The following is a 20,581-nucleotide window of genomic DNA, read 5'->3' as shown; positions in this document are numbered from 1 at the left end:
CCCTGCCTCTCTACATCTCTCTTTTTTTACAACATTTATCCCTCAATCAACATCACTTTTTAAAAAAAAACTGATTATCTGGTCATTATCACATTGCTGTTTGTGGGAGCTTGCTGTGCGCAAATTGGCTGCTACGTTTCCTACATTACAACAGTGACTATACTTCAAAAAAGCACCTCATTGGCTGTAAAGCACTTTGGGGACATCCTGAGGTTGTGAAAGGTGCTATAGAAATGCAAGTCTTTCTTTATGATGCTGCTTAAAACATACATCTTTGACCAAGCTTTTGGTCACCTGGCCTCGTATTTCCTTGTGTGGCTCAGTGCCGAATTTTGTCTGAGAACACTCGCTGTGAAGCACCTTGGGACGTTTTGCGATGCCACAGGTGCTATATAAATCCAAGTTGTTGTTGTTCTTCACCAATATTTGCAACAGACATTAAAGTTGTTCCTGAAGCACTGATGAGGATATGGGGCCATTGGATTGTGCAGTGGGTTTAGTGCACTTAACCATTGCACCTTTTGTTTTTTTTATTCCTTTATGGGATGTGTGCGTCGCTGGCAAGGCCAGCACTTGCTGTCCATCCCTAATTACCCTTGAACTGAGTGGCTTGCTAGGCCATTTCTGAGGGCAGTTAAGAGTCAACCACATTGATGTGGGTCTGGAGTCACATGTAGGTCAGACCAGGTAAGGACGGCAGATTTCCTTCCCTAAAGGACATTAGTGAACCAGATGGGTCTTTACAACAATCGATAGTGGTTTCATGGTCACCACGAGACTAGGTTTTAATTCCAGATTTATTAATTGAATTCAAATTTCACCATCTGCTGTGGTGGGATTTGAACCCATGTCCCCAGAGCATTAGCCTAGGCCTCTCGATTACTAGTACAGTGACATTACCACTAGGCCACCACCTCCCAGAAAGTGAGACTAAGTCTAGCCCAGATTCATCGAGAAAACATTTCCAATCTCAGCAGACCCCAGAGGATCTGTTATTAAATGAGTTTGGTCTGTCTCAGACAGGTTCCTGGTGAATCTAGGTTCATTCATCCGACTGAGGCTTCATTTGCCATTTCCTGCGGTTCAAGAGGCTGTTAAAGATCCCATGGCGGTATTGAAAGAAGAGCAGGCAGCCATTTTGTACAAAGCAAGATCCCACAACGTTCTGGCCAACATCCATCCCTCAAACCAACACCGCCAGAAAGGCAGATTAACCGGTCTTCCAGCATCTCGGTGATGTTTCTGAGGTTTTGCTTTGGGGTAAAATAGTTGCCCACATAACAATAGTCACTGCACTTCAGTATAACTCATGGTGTGAAATACTTTGAGATGTTTCGAAATGATAATGTGTTGTATCACTGGAGGTGGCACAATTAAGAATTTGGTTGTCATAATTTGGGGACTAATCTTGAAATTGTGGAATTTTACATCATCTTGTGTGTGCACAAAACCTGAGCGGCTGACAAGGCCCAAACCAGATGACAATTAGTTAGTCGCCCCCACCCCCCCCCCCTCAGGGTACCAATACGTTGTACACCCGGACTTTTCAGATGTCTCTTTGATGGGCTTCTGTTCTTAGACTCACACCGACAAAGTCCAGGCCAGTTACTCGGGCCGATCCCCACAGGTGTCACTCACTTCAGAGAAGTACCATGGCCTGCACTCAAACATAGCTGTCCAGCTCCATACCGAATTTGTCAGGTGACTTTGTGCTAATTTTCTCCTGTACTCTTGCTAGGTTACAGTTTCATGAGCACTGGGAAGCCCTACGATTTTGATCCCATCTCCTGATGTGGCTCGGTGTTAAACCTTGTTTGATAGCGCTCCTGTGAAGAGCCTTGGGATGTTTTACTAAGTTAAGGGCGCTATATAAATGCAGTTGGTGGTTCATTGCTGATAGCTCACCAAAGTGACCTTTGCTGACAATTGCGATCGGGCTATTTCACCTTGGCGAACGTATCACAGCTGAAGGAGATCCTGCCCTCCCCAGATACGTACACACACATGCCCGCATGTGATCAAGACTGTAAATCCTGGCTGATTTTTCATCTGCTTATACTGCTGCCCGGACTTAGATTGGTGATTGAATGTAGGACTTGTTGGCCTGCGTTGCTTAGTGCTATATTGGGTGGCCTTTTGCCCACTGAGGCACCACAGGCACCCACGTTAGATCTGTATGTTCCATCATCATTAGGCAACTCCTCGGCAATACAGCTAGGAACATTGTTAGTTTTGTAAGGACCGAGGGTTGCCAACCCTCCAACTGTTTGACTGGGTGGGGCGGTTGGAGGTGAGAGGTCAGGTGATGAAACCTCCAGGAAAGCATCGAACCAGAGTTGGCAACCCTACAAGAGACCCCAAACAAAGGTATGGTTTGACTGGACAATGATTCTAACTAATGGTCGACTTAATCCAGTGTCGAATCTGCCACTTCCAGTCGTTAAAAGGCTTGTTCACAGTAGGTTATTGCAGAATAGTTGACCAAATGATAAGAGACGGATGACATGAGTAAATGGCATTCGGCGATTATAAGTCTTGAAACCTTGATCTTATTTCAGTACATGGTGTTATAATCCAGTAAGCCACATGGTTAAGGAAGGAACTAGAGCCTAGTCTTAACCTATATAAGCTTTTATTTACAGAGACGCATATTAGAAACATGCACCTCCAAACCCAACAGCCACAGTTTCAGTCTGCTCCTATTCAGAGGGGCTCAAGTGAATCCCCAGTTAATGCCCACCACCTGAATAAATTAATATACAGTTAACACATGGGCCCTACAGCAACTCAGAAGGCAGCTTCTCACCCATTAGCTGCAGCGAGTCCTTGCCTAATAACCTTCAGCAGTCGAGCAGTAGGTGCCCTTTCAGTGACCCCGCTCAGGGCCCCTGACTGGCTCATGGCCCTCTAGCACCACCCCTGCATTCAGCAGCGTCCACTTAATCCCGAGTACTCCAGCTTCCGTCTTCACGGTACAAGGGACACTCGCTCTCCCCCGGTGCAGAATTGCAGGAGCACCACCCACAATCCTCCAGTGTAGCCTGCCCGCTCTCAGGGTATTTTCTTGACGATTGGCCCACACTCCTCCCCACACCACCATACCCCCACACCTGCACCTACCCACCTCCCTTAACTTGAGAGTGCTGCGAAGGAGGGTGGGTGGGAGAGGGAAATCAGGCAGGGTTCCCAACCTTGATCCAGGTCCAATACCCACTGCTGGAAATAACGTGTGCAGACATTAGGTATTTGGTAGCGGTGTTCGTTTTGGGCTGTGATGCTTAATGTGGTCGAATAGCCTACTGACTGTCTGGACCTCTACATGAAGAGGCATGGGGAGAAGTTGGCATTGTGTTAATGTCTCTGAAGTAGTAATCCAGAGGATTAATCCACAGGATACCTGGGGACATGGGTTCAAATTCCACTATGGCAGCTGGGGGAATTTAAATTCAGTGAATTAATAAGTTCAATGAATTGATAAAACAAAATTCTGGAATTGAAAGCTGGTGCCATGAAACTATCACCAATTGTTATAAAATCCCATCTGGTTCACTAATGTCCTTTAGGGAAGGAAATCTGCCATCCTTACCTGGTCTGGCCTACATGTGACTCCAGACCTACAGCAATGTGGTTGATTCTTAACTGCCCTCTGAAATGACCTAGCAAGCCACTCAGGTGTCCAGGGCAAGTAGGGATGGGCAACAAATGCTGGCCTTGCCAGCGACACCCACATCCCATAAAAGAATTTAAAAAAACAGGGCTGAAGGATGGTCTATGTCTGCAGAGCAGATGAGCCGGTGAGGAAGGGGTGGGCAGGAGAAGGACCTCGTAGTTCTCGCATCCGAATGGTTCACGATTGGGAAGCACGTTCAAATTATGCACAGGATGAGTTGCTCCCATGATGTGAGCACGGAACCTGCAAGGGCGACACAGTTAAGCTCCCCATAAAATCCTTGCAGCCTTGATGCTACCTTTCCCCGGAGCCTTTGCCATAACACTGAAGCACAGCAGACACTGCACAGGCATGACTTCATTTCGAGAGGTAAACAAGCCCATGTTTATGGATAACTTACTCATTGAACAAGAACAATCTTTTACCCAGGAGCCCCCTCCCCAAGCCAGCTAAATATACTGCACGATCCACAGCTTGAAAAGCAGTGTGCCCTCCATTGTTTAGGGCCTTTGTTCAAGCGTATACATGAAATCCAATCTGCAAAAGATCTCTGGGACCTTGATTGGAATCTGGCAGCCATTTGGAGACGGCTGACACTTATTGTTGAGGCTTGTGGCATGAGAATGAGCCACTTGAGGCACACCAAAGAGCCCAGCCTTGCCTCAGCACAAGTCATTACCTTTAAAAGTAGAGGACTTGCATTTATATAGCACTTTTCATAACCTCAGTGCACCACAAATTATGAATGAAGGAGTTTTTGAAGCGCGGTCACTGTTGTAACGTCGGAGCGAACGTGTGCACAGCAAGATCCCACAAACAGCAATGTGATAATGATCTTGTTTTTGGTGAAAGAAAAATAGAAAATGCTGGAAATACTCAGCAGGTCGGGCAGCATCTGTGGAGTAAGAAATGGAGTCAAGGTTTCAGGTCGGTGACGACAAAAAAAAGCCATCGACCTGAAACGTTAACGCTGTTCCTCGCTCCAGAAATGCTGTCTGATCTGCTGAGCATTTCGAGCATTTTCTGTGTTGATTTCAAATTTCCAGAAGTCACAGGATTTTGCCTTTGTCTAACTGTTATAAGTGATGTTGGTTGAGGGATAAATATTGACGAGGAGAATTTCTTGCCTCAAAATAGTGCCTTGGGATCTTTTATGTCCGTTTCGAGGGCAGACGGGGCCTTGGTTTGATGTCTCATCCAAAAGACGGCACCTCCAACGGTGCAGCACTCCCTCAGTACTGCACTGGGAGTGTCAGCCTAGATCTTGTTCGCAAGTCTGTAGAGTGGGACTTCAAGGCACAACCTCCTGATTTAGAGGTGAGAGCACGACCTACTGAGCAACAGCAGATACTGAGAGAGGAGATGATTGGGGGATGTAAACTCCATCACAAGGCAAGTTTGACCATTTAGTTGCAAGAAATCAACAATTTTGGTCTGTGATTCTGATGGTCTCTGATCTGAGTTGTTTAAAGCTCCTTCTGCAGAAGTATCAACATGGGGAAGATGTTAGCGGGGAGATTTTTGATCAAATAACCCTTCCTCAGGGATCCCCAATGGGCAAACACAGACATGGTGACATTATTGCATCAGACTCTGGTGCTTTCAAGCTAATCATTTGAAACAGTTTGTGGGGAGGGAACCTCATAATGGACTTTCATTAGGAAAAGTTGAATTGACCTGATAGAGGCCTTTAAGATTATGAAGAGGTTTGATGGGATAGACAATAGAGTACTTTCCACTAGTGAGGAGTCCAAAGCTTGGGGCCATAAATATAAGGTGATCAATAATAAATCCAATAGGGAATTCAGGAGAAATGTCTTTCCCCAGAGAGTGGTGAGAATGTGGAACTCGCTACCACAGGGAGTGGTTGAGGCGAATAGCGTAGATGCATTTAAGGGGAAGCTGGATAAACACGTGAGGTAGAAAGCATTAGAAGGACTGTTTGATAAGGTGAGATGAAGTAGGGTGGGGAGGACAAACACCAGCATGGACCAGTTGGGCTGAATGGCCTGTTTCTGTGCTGGAGATACCATGTAATTCGATGTAACATGTCATCTTCAATCACTCTTGGTCCCAAACCCTAAGATGACATCCTGGTGTCGAATTAAATGTCACATTCTGTCATTCTATGGATTTACGATAACAGACACAGAAGCTTTGTCGTTATTTTGTGAGTTTGTAAGTTTGGAACTTCACTTTCTAGTTCCACCTTTTGTCCCCCTCGATCTCACATGTAAGACAGAAACTTGAACAGAGTTCGCCCGCTGAAGTCACCACATTAGGCCTTCATTGTCTGACCTGCTCCTGTCAGGGAATGGGCAGAGGTTGAAGACTGCGTGCCACCTCAACTTTAAAGTTGGCAGACTCTGTGGGTTTTTTTTTAACTTAACCCGTACCTGGTAATATAATCAGATTTGTTTCTTTTGGTCAGCAGCCCTATGCGCCAACGGCCCAGCAGATGGCTCCGCCCAGTCCCAGCACCAACAGCAGCAGTAACAGCAGCAGTGTTGGAGGGGAGCAACTGAGTAAAACCAATCTGTACATCCGTGGGCTCCACCCTGGCACGACCGACCAGGACCTTGTCATGCTCTGCCAACCGTAAGTACTTTGTCTGCTTTAAATGATCTTATGGGACCAGAGGAGAGGTTAATAACTCCTTTGAGGCAATGAATGCCAGAGAAGAACTTTGTTGTGATTGTTGGACCCTGTTTTCTAACAATAATGGTATTGGACTGAATGAGTCTCCCATGATGTTGTAATATCTAAACCTCTCACCGATTATACCATCATCTCAACACTGAGTTAAAGATTCGACAATGTCTGATTATCCATTTGCCTGTCTCACTAAACAGCGTGCTCTCTCAGCAGCCAGAGTTGTGAGTTCAGCATATGAGGCGGTTGCAGAGTTTTGAGGATGTTTAACGGGGCAGTTGGCAAACTGACGATGCAGGGGCTTTAAAGGAGGCGGCGCCAGTCTGATTGCACGTGGCCTTCGAAAGCGAAATGTCGCGATGTTGTCGAGCTGTTGCTGTTTTTAGTTTTGTTTCGCCTTGCGCCGGGCTGTGCCGCAATGCAGCAACGCGCATTCATATAGCAGCATTAATGTTGGAAAATGCGCCAAGGTGCGTCACAGGGAAGGGCAATCAAATAAAGAACCAAAGGTGTGGGGCCAGAGGTGTGCTGTGTGTGTGTACAATGCAACAGGTTGATGTTGCTGCCTCAGTCATTATCCCAGAGCATTAGACTCACTGTGTCCTTTGAGGTGCATGTTGATTCTCCTCACTGGTGCCCTCAGATTCAATGTCAGCATTTCTCACTGTTTAACCCAACTGAACAGGCCTGTATTCTCTGGAGTTTCAAAGAATGAGAGGCGATCTCGTTGAAATTAAAGACTGAGGTCGACAAATGTTTGGGTGCTAAGGGAATCTAGGGATAGTGTGGGAAGGTCTAGCTGAGGTAGAAGGTCAGCTATGATTATATTGAATGGTGGAGCCTCTGGAAGGGCTGAATAGTTAGCCACTTGTTCCTATGTTCCTTTGTTTCGAAAATAAACTGAATGATCTTGGAGTTAATTGTCATTATTTCTGCTTCTTCTGTTCTTTTTGGTGGTCACTTTTTCTGCTCATTAAGTTGAGGGATGTCAGTGATGGGGAGTGGAACTCCTCGGCCGGGATTTTGTGAGGTCTCCTGAAGTGGGGGAGGGTGGGGGGGAGGGCAGTGGGGCAGAGTGCACGTCACCCAGCAATCTTCCCGGGGGCGGGATAGGCCAATGACAGCCTTCCCGCCCAGAGGCCAATTGAGGCCCTTAAGTGGTCTATTAACGGCCAATTAAGTGCCCCTTCCCGCCACTGCTGGGATCTTACCAGTGGCATGGGGGACACCTTGTACAGTGAGGCACGCTCCCTGCAGGCTTGGCCCCCCCCCCCCCCCAACCACGGGCAATTTGTGGCCCATGTTGGACACCCACTGGGAACAACTTTACTCCCTGGGAGCCCCCCCCCTCCCCATGAACTGTATGACCACCACTCCCATCCTCCTCGCCGGGGCTTTCCAGACTGGCCCTGGCAACCCCGCCTCACCTACCTCTGGTCCAGTGGTGGGCCTGGGTCTGAGGTCTCTGCAGTACCAGCAGTGGCCACCGCGCCCGGTGGCCCTCTGATTGGCTGGCAGCTCTTGGAGGCGGGATCCCGTAACTTTAAAGTCTTTTCGGCTCAGTGCCGGGAGCCCCGCCTCCAGCACAAAATCCAGACCCTCCTGTTCAGGCACCCAGCATCAACATCATGCACTTCCAGGCCTGGGAAAGCACAGCCAGTTCGAGAGGGAAGCTCCCTTTCTGCTCCTGCAACACGTGAATAATTGTGGAAGCGTGTGCACAGTGAGTGGCACACATGATAAAATCAGGTGATCCAACCTGAAATTGGAGAAAAAAAAAATCAAAGATAAATCATTTTGAATGTAAATTCTCTTCAAAATGTGTTCGGAGATAGGTTGGCTCAAAATTAGCCTGAAGAGTTTTTATGAAGGCAGAATTTCAGACAAGGGGTGCTAACCCTCCAAGATTGTCCTAGAGTCTCCAGAAATTAAAGGAATGAAAAGAATTGTGTGGGATTATTTGATTTTCTTTGAACACTTCTGCTTATCAGTTATAAAAAATCTTGAAGATGGGGATTAAGGCTGTTTGACTGGGTGGGGTGGTTGGCTGTCATGTGATGAAATCTCCAACAAAACAGTCAACCAACACTAGGCTCAGACAAGTGCTAAGATGAGGCAAAATTTCCAGTGTGAGGGAGCAGGGTTCAAGGCCTATTTAGGCCCCCAGACACTTTGGATTTGGCAGAGACCTTCCCATTATTCTGTTTGATGCAAACTATGAGTAAATTAAGCAATTGAGGTTAACTGTATGTAGATTAGAAAACTGCAGGTGATCGTTCAATAGCGACAGCTTGCATTTAGTGACAGCTTTCATGTTCTAAGGCACTTCATGAGGTGAGAAGTGAGGGAACAGGCACTGCTAAAAGAGGTGACTGAAAAAGTGGCTGCTTTTGGGGACACTTTTGAAGGAAGGGCTCAGGAGGAGAGTTCCAGGATGTAGGAAGTTGATGCCTTGAAGGCCTCTTTGGACGTTCAGAAATGAGGGTGCGGCCCTTGGAAGGAGCTGGGCTGTCTGCACATGTTCACTTATCCTGCATAACTGGGAGTGCATTACACAGGGAGGAGAGGCGTGGTGCCATTTTTCTCTGAGTAATCAACCACAGTTTCTGGGATGGGTAGGCAAGGACAATTAAATGACAAAGGCACCGACTCCGATGTAAGAGCCACAGCTAAAGCCCAGGGCGACTTCAAGCCACAGCAGCTCCCATTGTATAGGTGTGATTTAAGTTTGAAATTGTGTGTTGTGTCAACAGTGGATTTTCGGAACGGCCGCCTATCTTGCACCAGTGCCTCATCACCTGCTCTTCACCTTTAACCTTTAACCCCATGATCAGATCAGCGCCAGGTCAATCCACTGAGAAGAGAATCTCCCCACAGCAAACAAACATGTAACCCACTGCTGCACCCCAGGCCACTCCACACATGGCCCAAGCACCCTTTGGCCAGGATTACCCTGGCCATCACTGAATGGCCCTGGTTTTAATGAATGGAACTGGGTAGCTGTGCATAGCCCTCATTCTAGAAGAAACCACCGCCTGAGGCAAAATACTGTGGATGCTGGAAATCTGAAATATAAACAGAAAATGCTGGAAGCACTCAGCAGGTCTGGCAGCATCTGTGGAGAGAGAAACAGAGTTAATGTTTCAGGTCTGTGACCTTTCATCAGAACTAGAAGAAATCACAGATGTAACTGTTAATGCACCATCATCCCATTTGTCATTTAATCCCTCCAGTCTTACTTTTATTCTCCTCCCCACCCCCCCCCCCCCCCACCCCCATCCTCCCCATTACCCTGCCTCTGTACTTGTTTAAAAAGTGTTACATCTCTTAACTTCATCCAGTTCTGATGAAAGGTCACAGACCCAAAACGTTAACTCTGCTTCTCTCTCCACAGATGCTGCCAGACCTGCTGAGTATTTCCAGCACTTTCTGTTTATACTCCTGAGAGTGCACATGCTTCTTGCACAAAATAAAATCTACATGGCATGAAAAATTTTTTTGCATAAAGTGCCACACTTCCTGTCCAAAATCATACTTCCTTTGTCGAGATTTCTGGTCGCACTTTTGCGTCAGCATTTGCCATTTACCTGCCGATGCCAGGTGAATACCATTGTACCAGCCTTTCTCGTTCAATTTTATCATGTCAACCATCACACTGTAGTTGTGGGCTCTGGCCACTAAGTGTCTTAGTGGAGCTGGTTACTGAATCCTCCTTCCCAATTCAGTCACCATTTTGCAGAGAAAAACCTAACTTATGCTCATTGGCCAAACTTGGGCAATGCCATGGGCAATGTGGCTCTCAGTGTAAAGGAAAGCTCATTTAATCTCTGCTGGCTGTCCCCTCTGACCTTTGCACAGGAGCAATCTTATACTCCAGAAAGCCAGTTGGTGAAGGATAGAACTGGAGCCAATCTTTACACACTTTTAGAAGCATTTATTTACAGTGATACACATTGCAAGCATGCACTGCTTAACCATATAACCACAGTTTCAGTCTGTGTCTATTTATAGGGGCACAAGTGGATCCCCAGTGAATGCCCACCACCTGAATACAATTAACAGGCAACACTTCACAATTGTTGAGAATGTCTTATTTATATTTGCACTGTTCTTTTAAGGTGCATGATTGATAGAAGAAAGAGACCATTTTCGTCTCTTTCCCTTCTACGCCCTTGAATTGGGAGCTCTTGTCTTTACCATGCCACTTCTGATGAAGCGTCTCACCCAAAGATTAGCCTGTTGTTCTGTGTGACTGCCACCTCGCCCGCTGTGTATTTCCAAAGCTGCCTTATTTCAGGAGTTTCAACACTCATGGTATTTCTTTTTTATCTCTTGAAGCTCCCTCTACCCTTCCCCCAACCTCCGAAAGACCAGTCCCTCCAAGACCAGCGTGAGTTGCTTCATTTCCCAGAGAAGCGGTTTTGGCAGCCTCTCTGACTCGATCTGCCAGTTACAAGCAAGCTTGTGCTGCAGATTGGCAGCTACTGGGAGATGGGTTTGAGAAATGAGCCCAGCTCATTAAGCAAAACAGCATTACAGGCAGCAGAAAGAGAGCATGTTTGCCTCACCAGTCTGGGCTGGATTTAAACCCAGGGCCCTGAGATTAACTGACAGCGTTCAAAGCCATTGTGATACTGAGGGCCTTTCATTCATAAATCTGCTGGCCCAGATTGCTGACAATTGATTCCTGATAAAGAACTAGTCAACTGGCTATGTGAATTTAGTTAATTAACATGATTAAATAGCTGAGAGTGTTACAGTTCATTTCTTCACACAATTAAACCCTTGCACTCTGCACATTAAATCAGTAGCTGTTCACTTAAAAAAAATTGAATGTGCCAGTGCAGTTCCAGTTGAATTCTTTTGTTCAATTGATATTCTCAAACAAGGAATTTCGATCATGGACAGAGAAAGGTAAAAAGACGAGAGACCAAGAAATGAAGTGGGGGGGGGGGGGGGGGGGGCGGGGCGGGCAAGTGAGAGGGAAACCCTGGATTCTGATTTTAACCCCATTCGGGGTGGGTTTTGGGCAGATTGGTCGTGAGGTGAATTGGAAACTGCTTCAGAAATGAGGCCCAGGCTGTTTTAAATCCCAGGCCACTTTTTGTTTTAAATCCTGCCATCTGAGTCAGGAAGCAGTGGAAGCTGCCTGCCAGCACCACATAGGTGGCAGGATTGGCTTTGTTGGCCAACTTGTGGGAGTCTCCCGTCTGGCCTGGGGGGTGGGGGAGGGAGCATTGGGGAGGAGGAAGGAAGTCCATGGCAGGGGAGGCCTGAGCTTTCCTAGTGGGGCCCGGAGGAGCACGCCTGTTTTTCCTAACCCCACAAAGAAAGTAAAAAAGAAAGCAGGCCTCTTTGGGGCTTCTTCTGGCCTTGGGCTCCTCCTCCCAATTGCCTTCATCTGGCTGCGAGGCCACAAACAGGGGTGATTTTAACCATCAACCTGGGTAGGGTTAAAACACGACTGGCAATAGTCTCGAATCAAGTGCTAAAATGGACTCCCACGTGTCTTGAAGTGCCAGTGTGCTAAAGCAGACCCAGTGTGCGAATCCAGGTCATACTGTGCTAAAATGGATCCAAAGATGCTAAGGCAGGCCTCAATGCGCTGAAGTGAATGCCAATACACAATGTCAGCCCCAAGCCACAAAGCTGCACTCCTTAAAGTCCAGACTCTTGTTGGGTTCCATGTATGTCAGCAGCCCTCCAGTACCCCACTTCAATGGCCATTCTTTATGTGTCAGCCCACATGGTTGTCCAGCTATTCAGCTATAGTGGGCTCCATGACGCAGCCTGATCCTATCGCCAGGCAACCTACCGATACCTGCTGCGACCAGTTGTAGTGCCCCCTTAATGTTCCTGGCAGCGATCAGCTCTCACCTACCATTAGACGAGGCACCTTTCAGGTCGATGTGTCTCAGTGTCAGGCGAGACAGTGCCTTTCCCCACATTCCCAGCAGAAGGGGACTATAATTTCTTTTCAATCCATTTTCTGTTTTCACTTAAAAAAAAAGGCATTTGTGCTAATCCTAGATTGACGATTCATGTGTCGCTATTTGCCATCTTTGGGTGGGCTGGAAATTTTTCTTCCAGGCCTCTGCCCCCACTGTGTCTAACCAGTAGGAGGTGGCACAGGGTGCCTCGCCTTCCAGTTTTCCCATATTCTGGAGGGAAAGGGCTTCTACTCGGGATGTCCCTGTGCTTGCAGGGCTAATGGAGATTTGATCCCAGCACGGGGAGGGAAGACGATAAAAAAAACAGCAATGCACAGGCAGTAAACCTCACATATGCACAAACATGGCAACTAGTTTACCCGGGCATGGGGATGGCATTGTTTTCTGTGCACCGATCCCCCCCCCCCTCCAAAAAAAATCCCTTCCTAGCTTAAAATAAACCTCCCAAAAACTGAATATTCCTAATCCAATGGGCGGTTAAGCTAACATCGCAAATATTTAGGTCGTACATCTTCAGAGGTTCCTATTGGTCAGCCAGGAATTCTTCCTGGGCAACTGAAGCCTCAGGTGTGCCCTTCAGTCACCACTTCCTGGTTCTGCCACCAGCCAGACGATAAATGTAGTTGGACTTAATTGTGACTGGGAGCAAAAATAGGAATAGGAGGAGGCCATTCAGCCCCTCGAGCCTGTTCAGCAATTCAATTCAATCATGGCTGATCTGTATCTGAACTCCATTTACCTGCCTTGGTTCCATAACCTTTAATATCCTTACCTAGAAAAAAATCTATCAATTTCTGTTTTGAAATTTTCAATTGACCCCCCAAGTCTCAACAGCCTTTCTGTGGAACACAGTTCTAGATTTCCATTGCCCTTTGTGTGAAGTGCTTCCTAACATCACCCCTGAACGGCCTGGCTCCAATTTGAAGGTTATGTCTCTTTGTTCTGGACTCATCCACCAGAGGAAATAGTTTCTCTCTATCTACCCTATAAACTCTTGAACACCTCAATTCAATCACCCCTTAATCTTCTACATTCGAAGGAACACAAGTCTAGTCTATACAACCTGTCCTCGCAATTTAACACTTTTAGCCCCGGTATCATTCTGGTGAAACACATTTAAACAAATCTCTCAGCATCTTTGCATTTGAATTAAATAGTTTGAGCCCTCCCTTAGACATTGGGAACAGATGATTTAACCCTTTTAGCCCCAGTGTCTTTCTGGTGAATTTGCACCACTCACATGCACCCCACCCCCCCCCCCCCCCCCCCCCCACCGAAGGCCAGTATATCCTTCCTGAGGTGCAGTGCCCAGAACTGAACGCAGAGAACAAGTGTGGTTTCAAAACAAGGGGAAGGTCAAAAGCCTTTGGGTGCAGAATGTCTGTAGCATTGCTTCCTCTCGTTGAATTCGCTGTGGGTTGCGAGTTGCCTCTTCCAACCGTACCAGTTCATTCTGTTTGTGAATGGACTGACCAGGAACTGAAACTGGGCTGGGAGAAAAACGCCAAAACCTCTTCGCGGTTTGCAGTTGAGGGTTTTCTTTGTGCTGTGTCCTGCTGCATCCAGGTCTCCAGTGTTTTTACAAAAAGTGGGAAATGGCAGAAACCACGGCATGTCCATCAGTCACTGGGGTGATCCAATTGAGCCGTTTAAGATGATTAAAGGGGTTGATCGGGTCGATAGAGAGAAACTATTTCCTCTGGTTGGGGGGAGTCCAGAACAAAGGGGGCAGAACCTTAAAATTAGAGCCAGGCCATTCAGGGGTGATGTCAGGAAGCATTTCTTCACACAAAGGAGAGTGGAAATCTGCAACTTTCTCCCCCCAAGAAGCTGTTGAAGCTGGGGGGGGGTCAATTGAAAATTTCAAAACTGAGATTGATAGATTTTTGTTGGATAGGAGTATTGAGAACCAAGGTGGGTAGATGGAATGAAGATACAGATCAGCCATGTTCTCATTGAATGGCAGAACAGGCTCGAGGGGCTGAATGGTCTGCTCCTGTCCCTATTGTTCCCAACTGTGAAGGTTGATTACCAGAAGATATGCAAACAAACCCCTTCGGAGCACAGAACAATGAGGAGCAGAGCAGGCCTATATTAAATGCTGTCGCAGATAGGCTGTTAAAGGTTTAATACCTGTGAACATACTTATGAAAGGAATTGACAGTTTAGCGAGGATGTCAAGGCCTTGGAGAGGGAGCAGAGGAGATTTACTAGAATGATACCAGGGATGAAGGACGTCCGTTATATAGAGAGACTGGAGAAGCTGGGGTTGTTCTCCTTAGGGAAAAGCTTAAGGGGAGATTTGATGGAGTTGTTCAAAATCTTGAACGATTTTGATAGAATGAATAAGCAGAAACTGTTTTCAGTGGCAGGAGGGTCAGTAACCAGAGGGACACAGATTTAAGGCAGTTGGCAAAAGAACCAGAGGGGGAGATGGGGAGAATTATTTTGATGCAGCGAGTTGTTACGATCTGGAATGCACTCCTGAAAGGCTGGTGGAAGCAGATTCATTAGCAACTTTGGAAAAAAGAATTGGATAAATACTTGAAAAGGAAAAATTCACAGGGCTTTGAGGAAAGCAAGGGGTGTGGGACTAATTGGATGACTTTTTCAAAGAGCTGGCACAGGCACGATGGGCCGAATGGCCTCCTTCTGTGCCATAAGATTGTTTGCTTCCTTGAAAAAAGCTGGAAAGAGGTGAAATAGTGCTGGGTGACCAATCAAAATTATTTGAGCCAAGCGATGAGAAGTCATTCGAAAGACAAAAGGGGGGAGAAACAGCTTTAAAATGGAATGGGATTGAGTAAATGTGGAGAGGGGAACTAGGCAGCAACAAACCGAGGACAGAACTAAGGCCTGGAACTGCTAAAGTGAATGTTCAGAGTAGATGGCTGCAGAATGCACTGGGGGACGATGAGGAAGAGCGTGTATATTGCGTTCTTATGCAAAAGGACTATTTGGGGCCCAGGAACATTGTATGGGATGAGGTGACTGAACAGGTATGAGACCTAGTGTCTGTGGCAGGAATCCACATGTCTAAATGTTGACATTCCCCAGTTGTTACCCCCTTATCCCATAAATGGTTCACTCGACAGATTCGGCCAGCTTTCTGTGTTCAGATGCTGAAAGATGCTTAATATTTCTGTCATTAACTAACTGTAAGAATAGTTATCTGTATATCAAATAACAACTGCACCATGTGGATTCCTGCCACAGAGAGGCAAACTGTGTAAGTGAATGGGTTTTGAGTGAGTTAAAACTGGGGCCAGTGTGTTGAAATCGAAATGCATGGCACTGTCTCCTTCTCTTAAACCCAAGTCGCTTATCTTAGCTTCCCTCCTGCTCTGCTGAGTCTTGATACTATGGGCTTTCGGCCTTCACTTGAGTCATTCAAGAAATAAAATGGAGTGATTGAGGCGAATCGCATAGATGTCTTTAAGGGGAAGCTAGATAAACACATGAGGGAGAAAGGAATAAAAGGATATGCTGATAGGATGAGATGAGGTAGGGTGGGAGGAGGCTCTTGTGGAACATAAACCAGAATGGCCGAGTGAGATGCCCCTCTCGCTCGGAGAAAAGATCATGAATGGAAAGGATACTGAAACAACATGAGCTTGTATTTATACCGCACCGTATAGCAAAACAGCCTTCACAGAGACATAAGGGAACAAAAAAAAAACAGTGAGCCAAACAAGGAGGATCTCAAAGAAGGAGAGAGTGGGGGAGACGTTCAGAGAAGGAAGTGAAGAGTGCGGAGCTTAGGTGGATGAAGACACGGCCGCCAATGTTGGGAAAATGCTTGAGAGCTGTAAGGAAACAAATGGGAATATTGAAAACTAAAGATAGCGGAAAGAGAAGTGAGATAGCTGAAAGGTTAAAGATTAGAGGTTACTATCATTGAATGTTGTTTCAAGAGGAATAGGGGATTGGCAATTAGTCAGCAACATCAGCCTGGACTTGCATTTGCTGGGGTTTCTGACTGTTCAGGAGGTTTTGAAGTGCTGCGCTTTGAAACTATCTGCGCATAGCCACTCGTATAAATCAGCACATACTGAGGTTTAGAAACTGGGATCTTCCTGGGCTTGACTGGGTCCACACGTTTTCCCAACTGAGCCACTGGGCAGCCTTCCAATCCTCCTGTCTTCAACACTCCACCTGACCTGATTAGAATGTCTTTCACTGCCTAATGGGCTAATGCCAGGAGAGACAGCAGGACATAGGCAATCCCTCTAGTTCAAGGGTTGGAACAGATTTAATGACTTTGTTAAACGCATCAAGGTCATAATCTGAATTCCCCTGTAAATTGCACAAATTGAGACTCACCAATGAGTTCTGTGCATCTGGAATGATTCTGAAATGGGACTATAATGCCTGGCTCCTCCCCCAGCCCCAGAATCAGTCAAATGTCATTTCCATCATTCTTCTGATCTCGCTGTGCTCACCAATGCTTTCATCAATGTCGCTGCACATTGGTTACATCAAAGGGTTAAACTGTATACCTGATGCCCCAATTCTACATCAGAAGAAAGGTGTTGTAGGGACCGTGTGCCGGTGATATAGGGACCGTACCCCGGAGTGACGGTGATATAGGGACCGAACATCGGTGTGCCGATGATATAGGGACCGCACCCCGATGTGCCGGTGATATAGGGACCGTACCCCTGTGTGCCGGTGATATAGGGACCGTACCCCAGTGTGCTGGTGATATAGGGACCGTACCCCGGTGTGACAGTGATATAGGGACCGTACCCCAGTGTGCCGGTGATATAGGGACCGTACACCTGTGTGCCGGTGATATAGGGACCGTACCCTGGAGTGCCGGTGATATAGGGACCGTACCCCGGAGTGCCGGTGATATAGGGACCGTACCCCGGAGTGACGGTGATATAGGGACCAAACATCGGTGTGCCGATGATATAGGGACCGTACCCCGGTGTGACGGTGATATAGGGACCAAACATCGGTGTGCCGGTGATATAGGGACCGTACCCCGGTGTGCCGGTGATATAGGGACCGTACCCCGGTGTGACAGTGATATAGGGACCGTACCCCAGTGTGCCGGTGATATAGGGACCGTACCCCAGTGTGCCGGTGATATAGGGACCGTACACCTGTGTGCCGGTGATATAGGGACCGTACCCCGGAGTGCCGGTGATATAGGGACCGTACCCCGGAGTGCCGGTGATATAGGGACCGTACCCCGGAGTGCCGGTGATATAGGGACCGTACCCCGGAGTGCCGGTGATATAGGGACCAAACATCGGTGTGCCGATGATATAGGGACCGTACCCCGGTGTGACGGTGATATAGGGACCAAACATCGGTGTGCCGGTGATATAGGGACCGTACCCCGGTGTGCCGGTGATATAGGGACCGTACCCCGGTGTGACAGTGATATAGGGACCGTACCCCAGTGTGCCGGTGATATAGGGACCGTACACCTGTGTGCCGGTGATATAGGGACCGTACCCCGGAGTGCCGGTGATATAGGGACCGTACCCCGGAGTGCCGGTGATATAGGGACCGTACCCCGGAGTGACGGTGATATAGGGACCGTACCCCGGTGTGACAGTGATATAGGGACCGTACCCCAGTGTGCCGGTGATATAGGGACCGTACACCTGTGTGCCGGTGATATAGGGACCGTACCCCGGAGTGACGGTGATATAGGGACCGTACCCCGGTGTGACAGTCAAGTAGAATCATAGAAAGTTTAAGGCACAGAAAGAGGCCACTTGGCCAATAGTGTCTGTGCCGGCCGAAAAACAATCCACCTGTTCTAATCCCACCTTCCAGCATTTGGTCCGTAGCCCTGCAGATTACGGCACTTGAGGTGCATCTCCAGACTCCTTGAATGAGTTGAGGATCTCTGCCTCAACTACCCTTTCTGGTAGTGAGTTCCAGACCCCCACCACCCTCTGGGTGATAAAGATTTTCCTCATCTCCCCTCTAATCTTTCTATCAATCACTTTAAATCTATGCCCCCTTGTCACTGACCTCTCTGCTAAGGTGAATAGACCCTTCACCTCCACTCTATCCAGGCCCCTCAAAATTTTGTACAATTCAATCAAATCTCCCCTCAGCCTTCTCTGTTCCAAGGAGAACAACCCCAGCCTATCCAATCTTTCCTCATAGCTGCATTTTTCCAGTCCTGGCAACATCCTCGTAAATCTCCTCTGTACCCTCTCTAGTGCAATTACATCCTTTCTGTAATGAGGTGACCAGAACTACACACAGTACTCAAGTTGTGGTCTAACCAATGAGTTATACAGTTCCAGCATAACCTCCCTGCTCTTGTATTCTATACCTCAGCTAATAAAGGAAAGGATTCTATATGCCTTCTTAACCACCTTATTGACCTGTCCTGCTACCTTCAGGGATCTGTGGACATTCACTCCAAGGTCCCTTACTTCCTTTACAATTCTCAGTATTTTCCCATTAATCGTGTATTCCTGTGCTTTGTTTGACCTCCCCAAATGCATCACCTCACACTTCTCCAAGTTGAATTCCATTTGCCACTTTTCTGCCCATCTGACCAGACCATCAATATCTTCCTGCAGCCTACAGCTATCCTCCTCACTATCTACCACACAGCCAATCTTTGTGTCGTCTGCAAACGTCTTGATTATGCCCCCTACATTTACGTCCAAATCATTAATATACACCACAAAAAGCAGGGGACCCAGTACTGAGCCCTACGGAACGCCACTGGAAACAACCCTCCAGTCACTAAAACAGCCGTCAACAATTACCCTTTGTTTCCTGCCACTGAGCCAATTTTGTATCCACCTTGCTGCGTTTCCCTGGATCCCATGGGATTTTATTTTTTTAACCAGTCTGCCATGTCAAAAACCTTGCTAAAATCTATGTAGACCACATCAACTATCATCTATCTTCCTTGTTCCTTCTTCAAAAAATTTGATCAAGTTGGTCAAACAAGATCTTTCCTTAACAAATCCATGCTGACTATCCTTGATTAACCTGTGCCTTTCTAAGTGACAGTTTATCCTGTCTCTCAGAATAGATTCCACTAATTTGCCCACTACTGAGGTTAGACTGACTGGCCTGTAATTATTCGGTCTATCCCTCGCTCCCTTTTTAAACAGAGGTACAATGTTAGCAGTTCTCCAATCCTTTGGCACCACACCTGTATCCAGTGAGGACTGGAAAATGATGGTCAGACCTTCTGCTATTTCCTCTCTTGCTTCTTTTAACAGCCTAGGGTACATTTTATCTGGCCCTGGTGGTTTATCAACTTTCAAGGATGCTAATCCCATTAATACTTCCTCTCTCCTCATGTTTATCACACCCAATACTTCACACTCCTCCTCCTTAACTACAATATCTGCATCGTTTCCCCTCTTTTATGAAGACAGACGCAAAGTATTCATTAAGAACCATACCAACATCTTCCGCTCCTACACATAGGTTATATTTTTGGTCTTTTATGGGCCCTACTCTCTCCTTAGTTATCCTCTTACTCTTAATGTATTGATAAAATATTTTTGGGTTCACCTTGATTTTGCTTGCCAATATTCTTTCATGCCCTATTTTTCTTTCCTAATTTCCTTTTGGTTTCACCCCTCCACTTTCTATACTCCTCTCGGCTTTCTGTAGTGTTGAGTTCTCGGTGTCGGACATAAGCTTTCCTTTTCTGCCTGATCCTACCCTGTAGGCTCCTTGACATCCATGGGGCTCTAGATTTGGCCGTCTCGCCCTTTTTCTTTGTGGGAACATGTTTACTCTGAACCCCTTGATTCTCCCCTTTGAATGCCTCCCACTGCTCTGACACTGATTTACCTTCAAGTAGCTGTTTCCAGTCCACTTTCACTAAATTACTCCTCAGTTTAGTAAAATTGGCCTTGCCCCAATTGAGAACTCTAACTCCTGTTCTATCTCTGTCCTTTTCCATAATCATGTTAAAACCGACTGAATTATGATCACTGCCACCAAAATGCTCTCCCACTGCCTCTCCTTCCACCTTTCCATCCTCATTTCCGAAAACTAAGTCTAAAACTGCGCCCTCTCTTGTTGGACTTGCTACATATTGGGCAAAAAAGTTCTCCTGAATGCACCTCAAGAATTCTGCTCCCTCAATTCCTTTCACACTAAAACTATCCCAGTTAATATTGGGGTAGTTAAAATCCCCTACTATTACTGCCCTATTGTTCTTGCACTTCTCCGAGATTTGCCTCCATATCTGCTCTTCTATCTCCCTCTGACTGTTTGGGGGTCTATAGTACACTCCCAGCAGTGTGATTGCCCCTTTTTTGTTCCTTAGCTCAATCCATATGGCCTCATTTGATGA

The 20,581-nt window shown here is 46.8% G+C and overlaps 1 protein-coding gene across 6 annotated transcripts in view; it reads left to right on the top strand.

The window, feature by feature from the left end:
- Positions 1-20,581, top strand: part of LOC137358534 (RNA-binding motif, single-stranded-interacting protein 2-like) — a 247,677-nt gene that overhangs the window by 108,939 nt on the left and 118,157 nt on the right. For 3 of the 6 annotated variants that reach the window (XR_010971222.1, XM_068024458.1, XM_068024460.1), the window contains exon 2: positions 6,102-6,268. Coding sequence is in view for 5 of the 6 variants with exons in the window: in XM_068024458.1 (XP_067880559.1) it covers positions 6,102-6,268 (167 nt within the window). In the remaining variant the exon portion in view is untranslated. The remainder of the gene's footprint in view (positions 1-6,101; positions 6,269-20,581) is intronic. The other 3 variants (XM_068024459.1, XM_068024461.1, XM_068024463.1) reach the window with 1 other exon arrangement.

The sequence above is a fragment of the Heterodontus francisci genome, chromosome X, assembly GCF_036365525.1.
Source record: "Heterodontus francisci isolate sHetFra1 chromosome X, sHetFra1.hap1, whole genome shotgun sequence".
Lineage (NCBI taxonomy): Eukaryota > Metazoa > Chordata > Chondrichthyes > Heterodontiformes > Heterodontidae > Heterodontus > Heterodontus francisci.
This window is presented reverse-complemented; position numbering and strand designations above follow the sequence as displayed.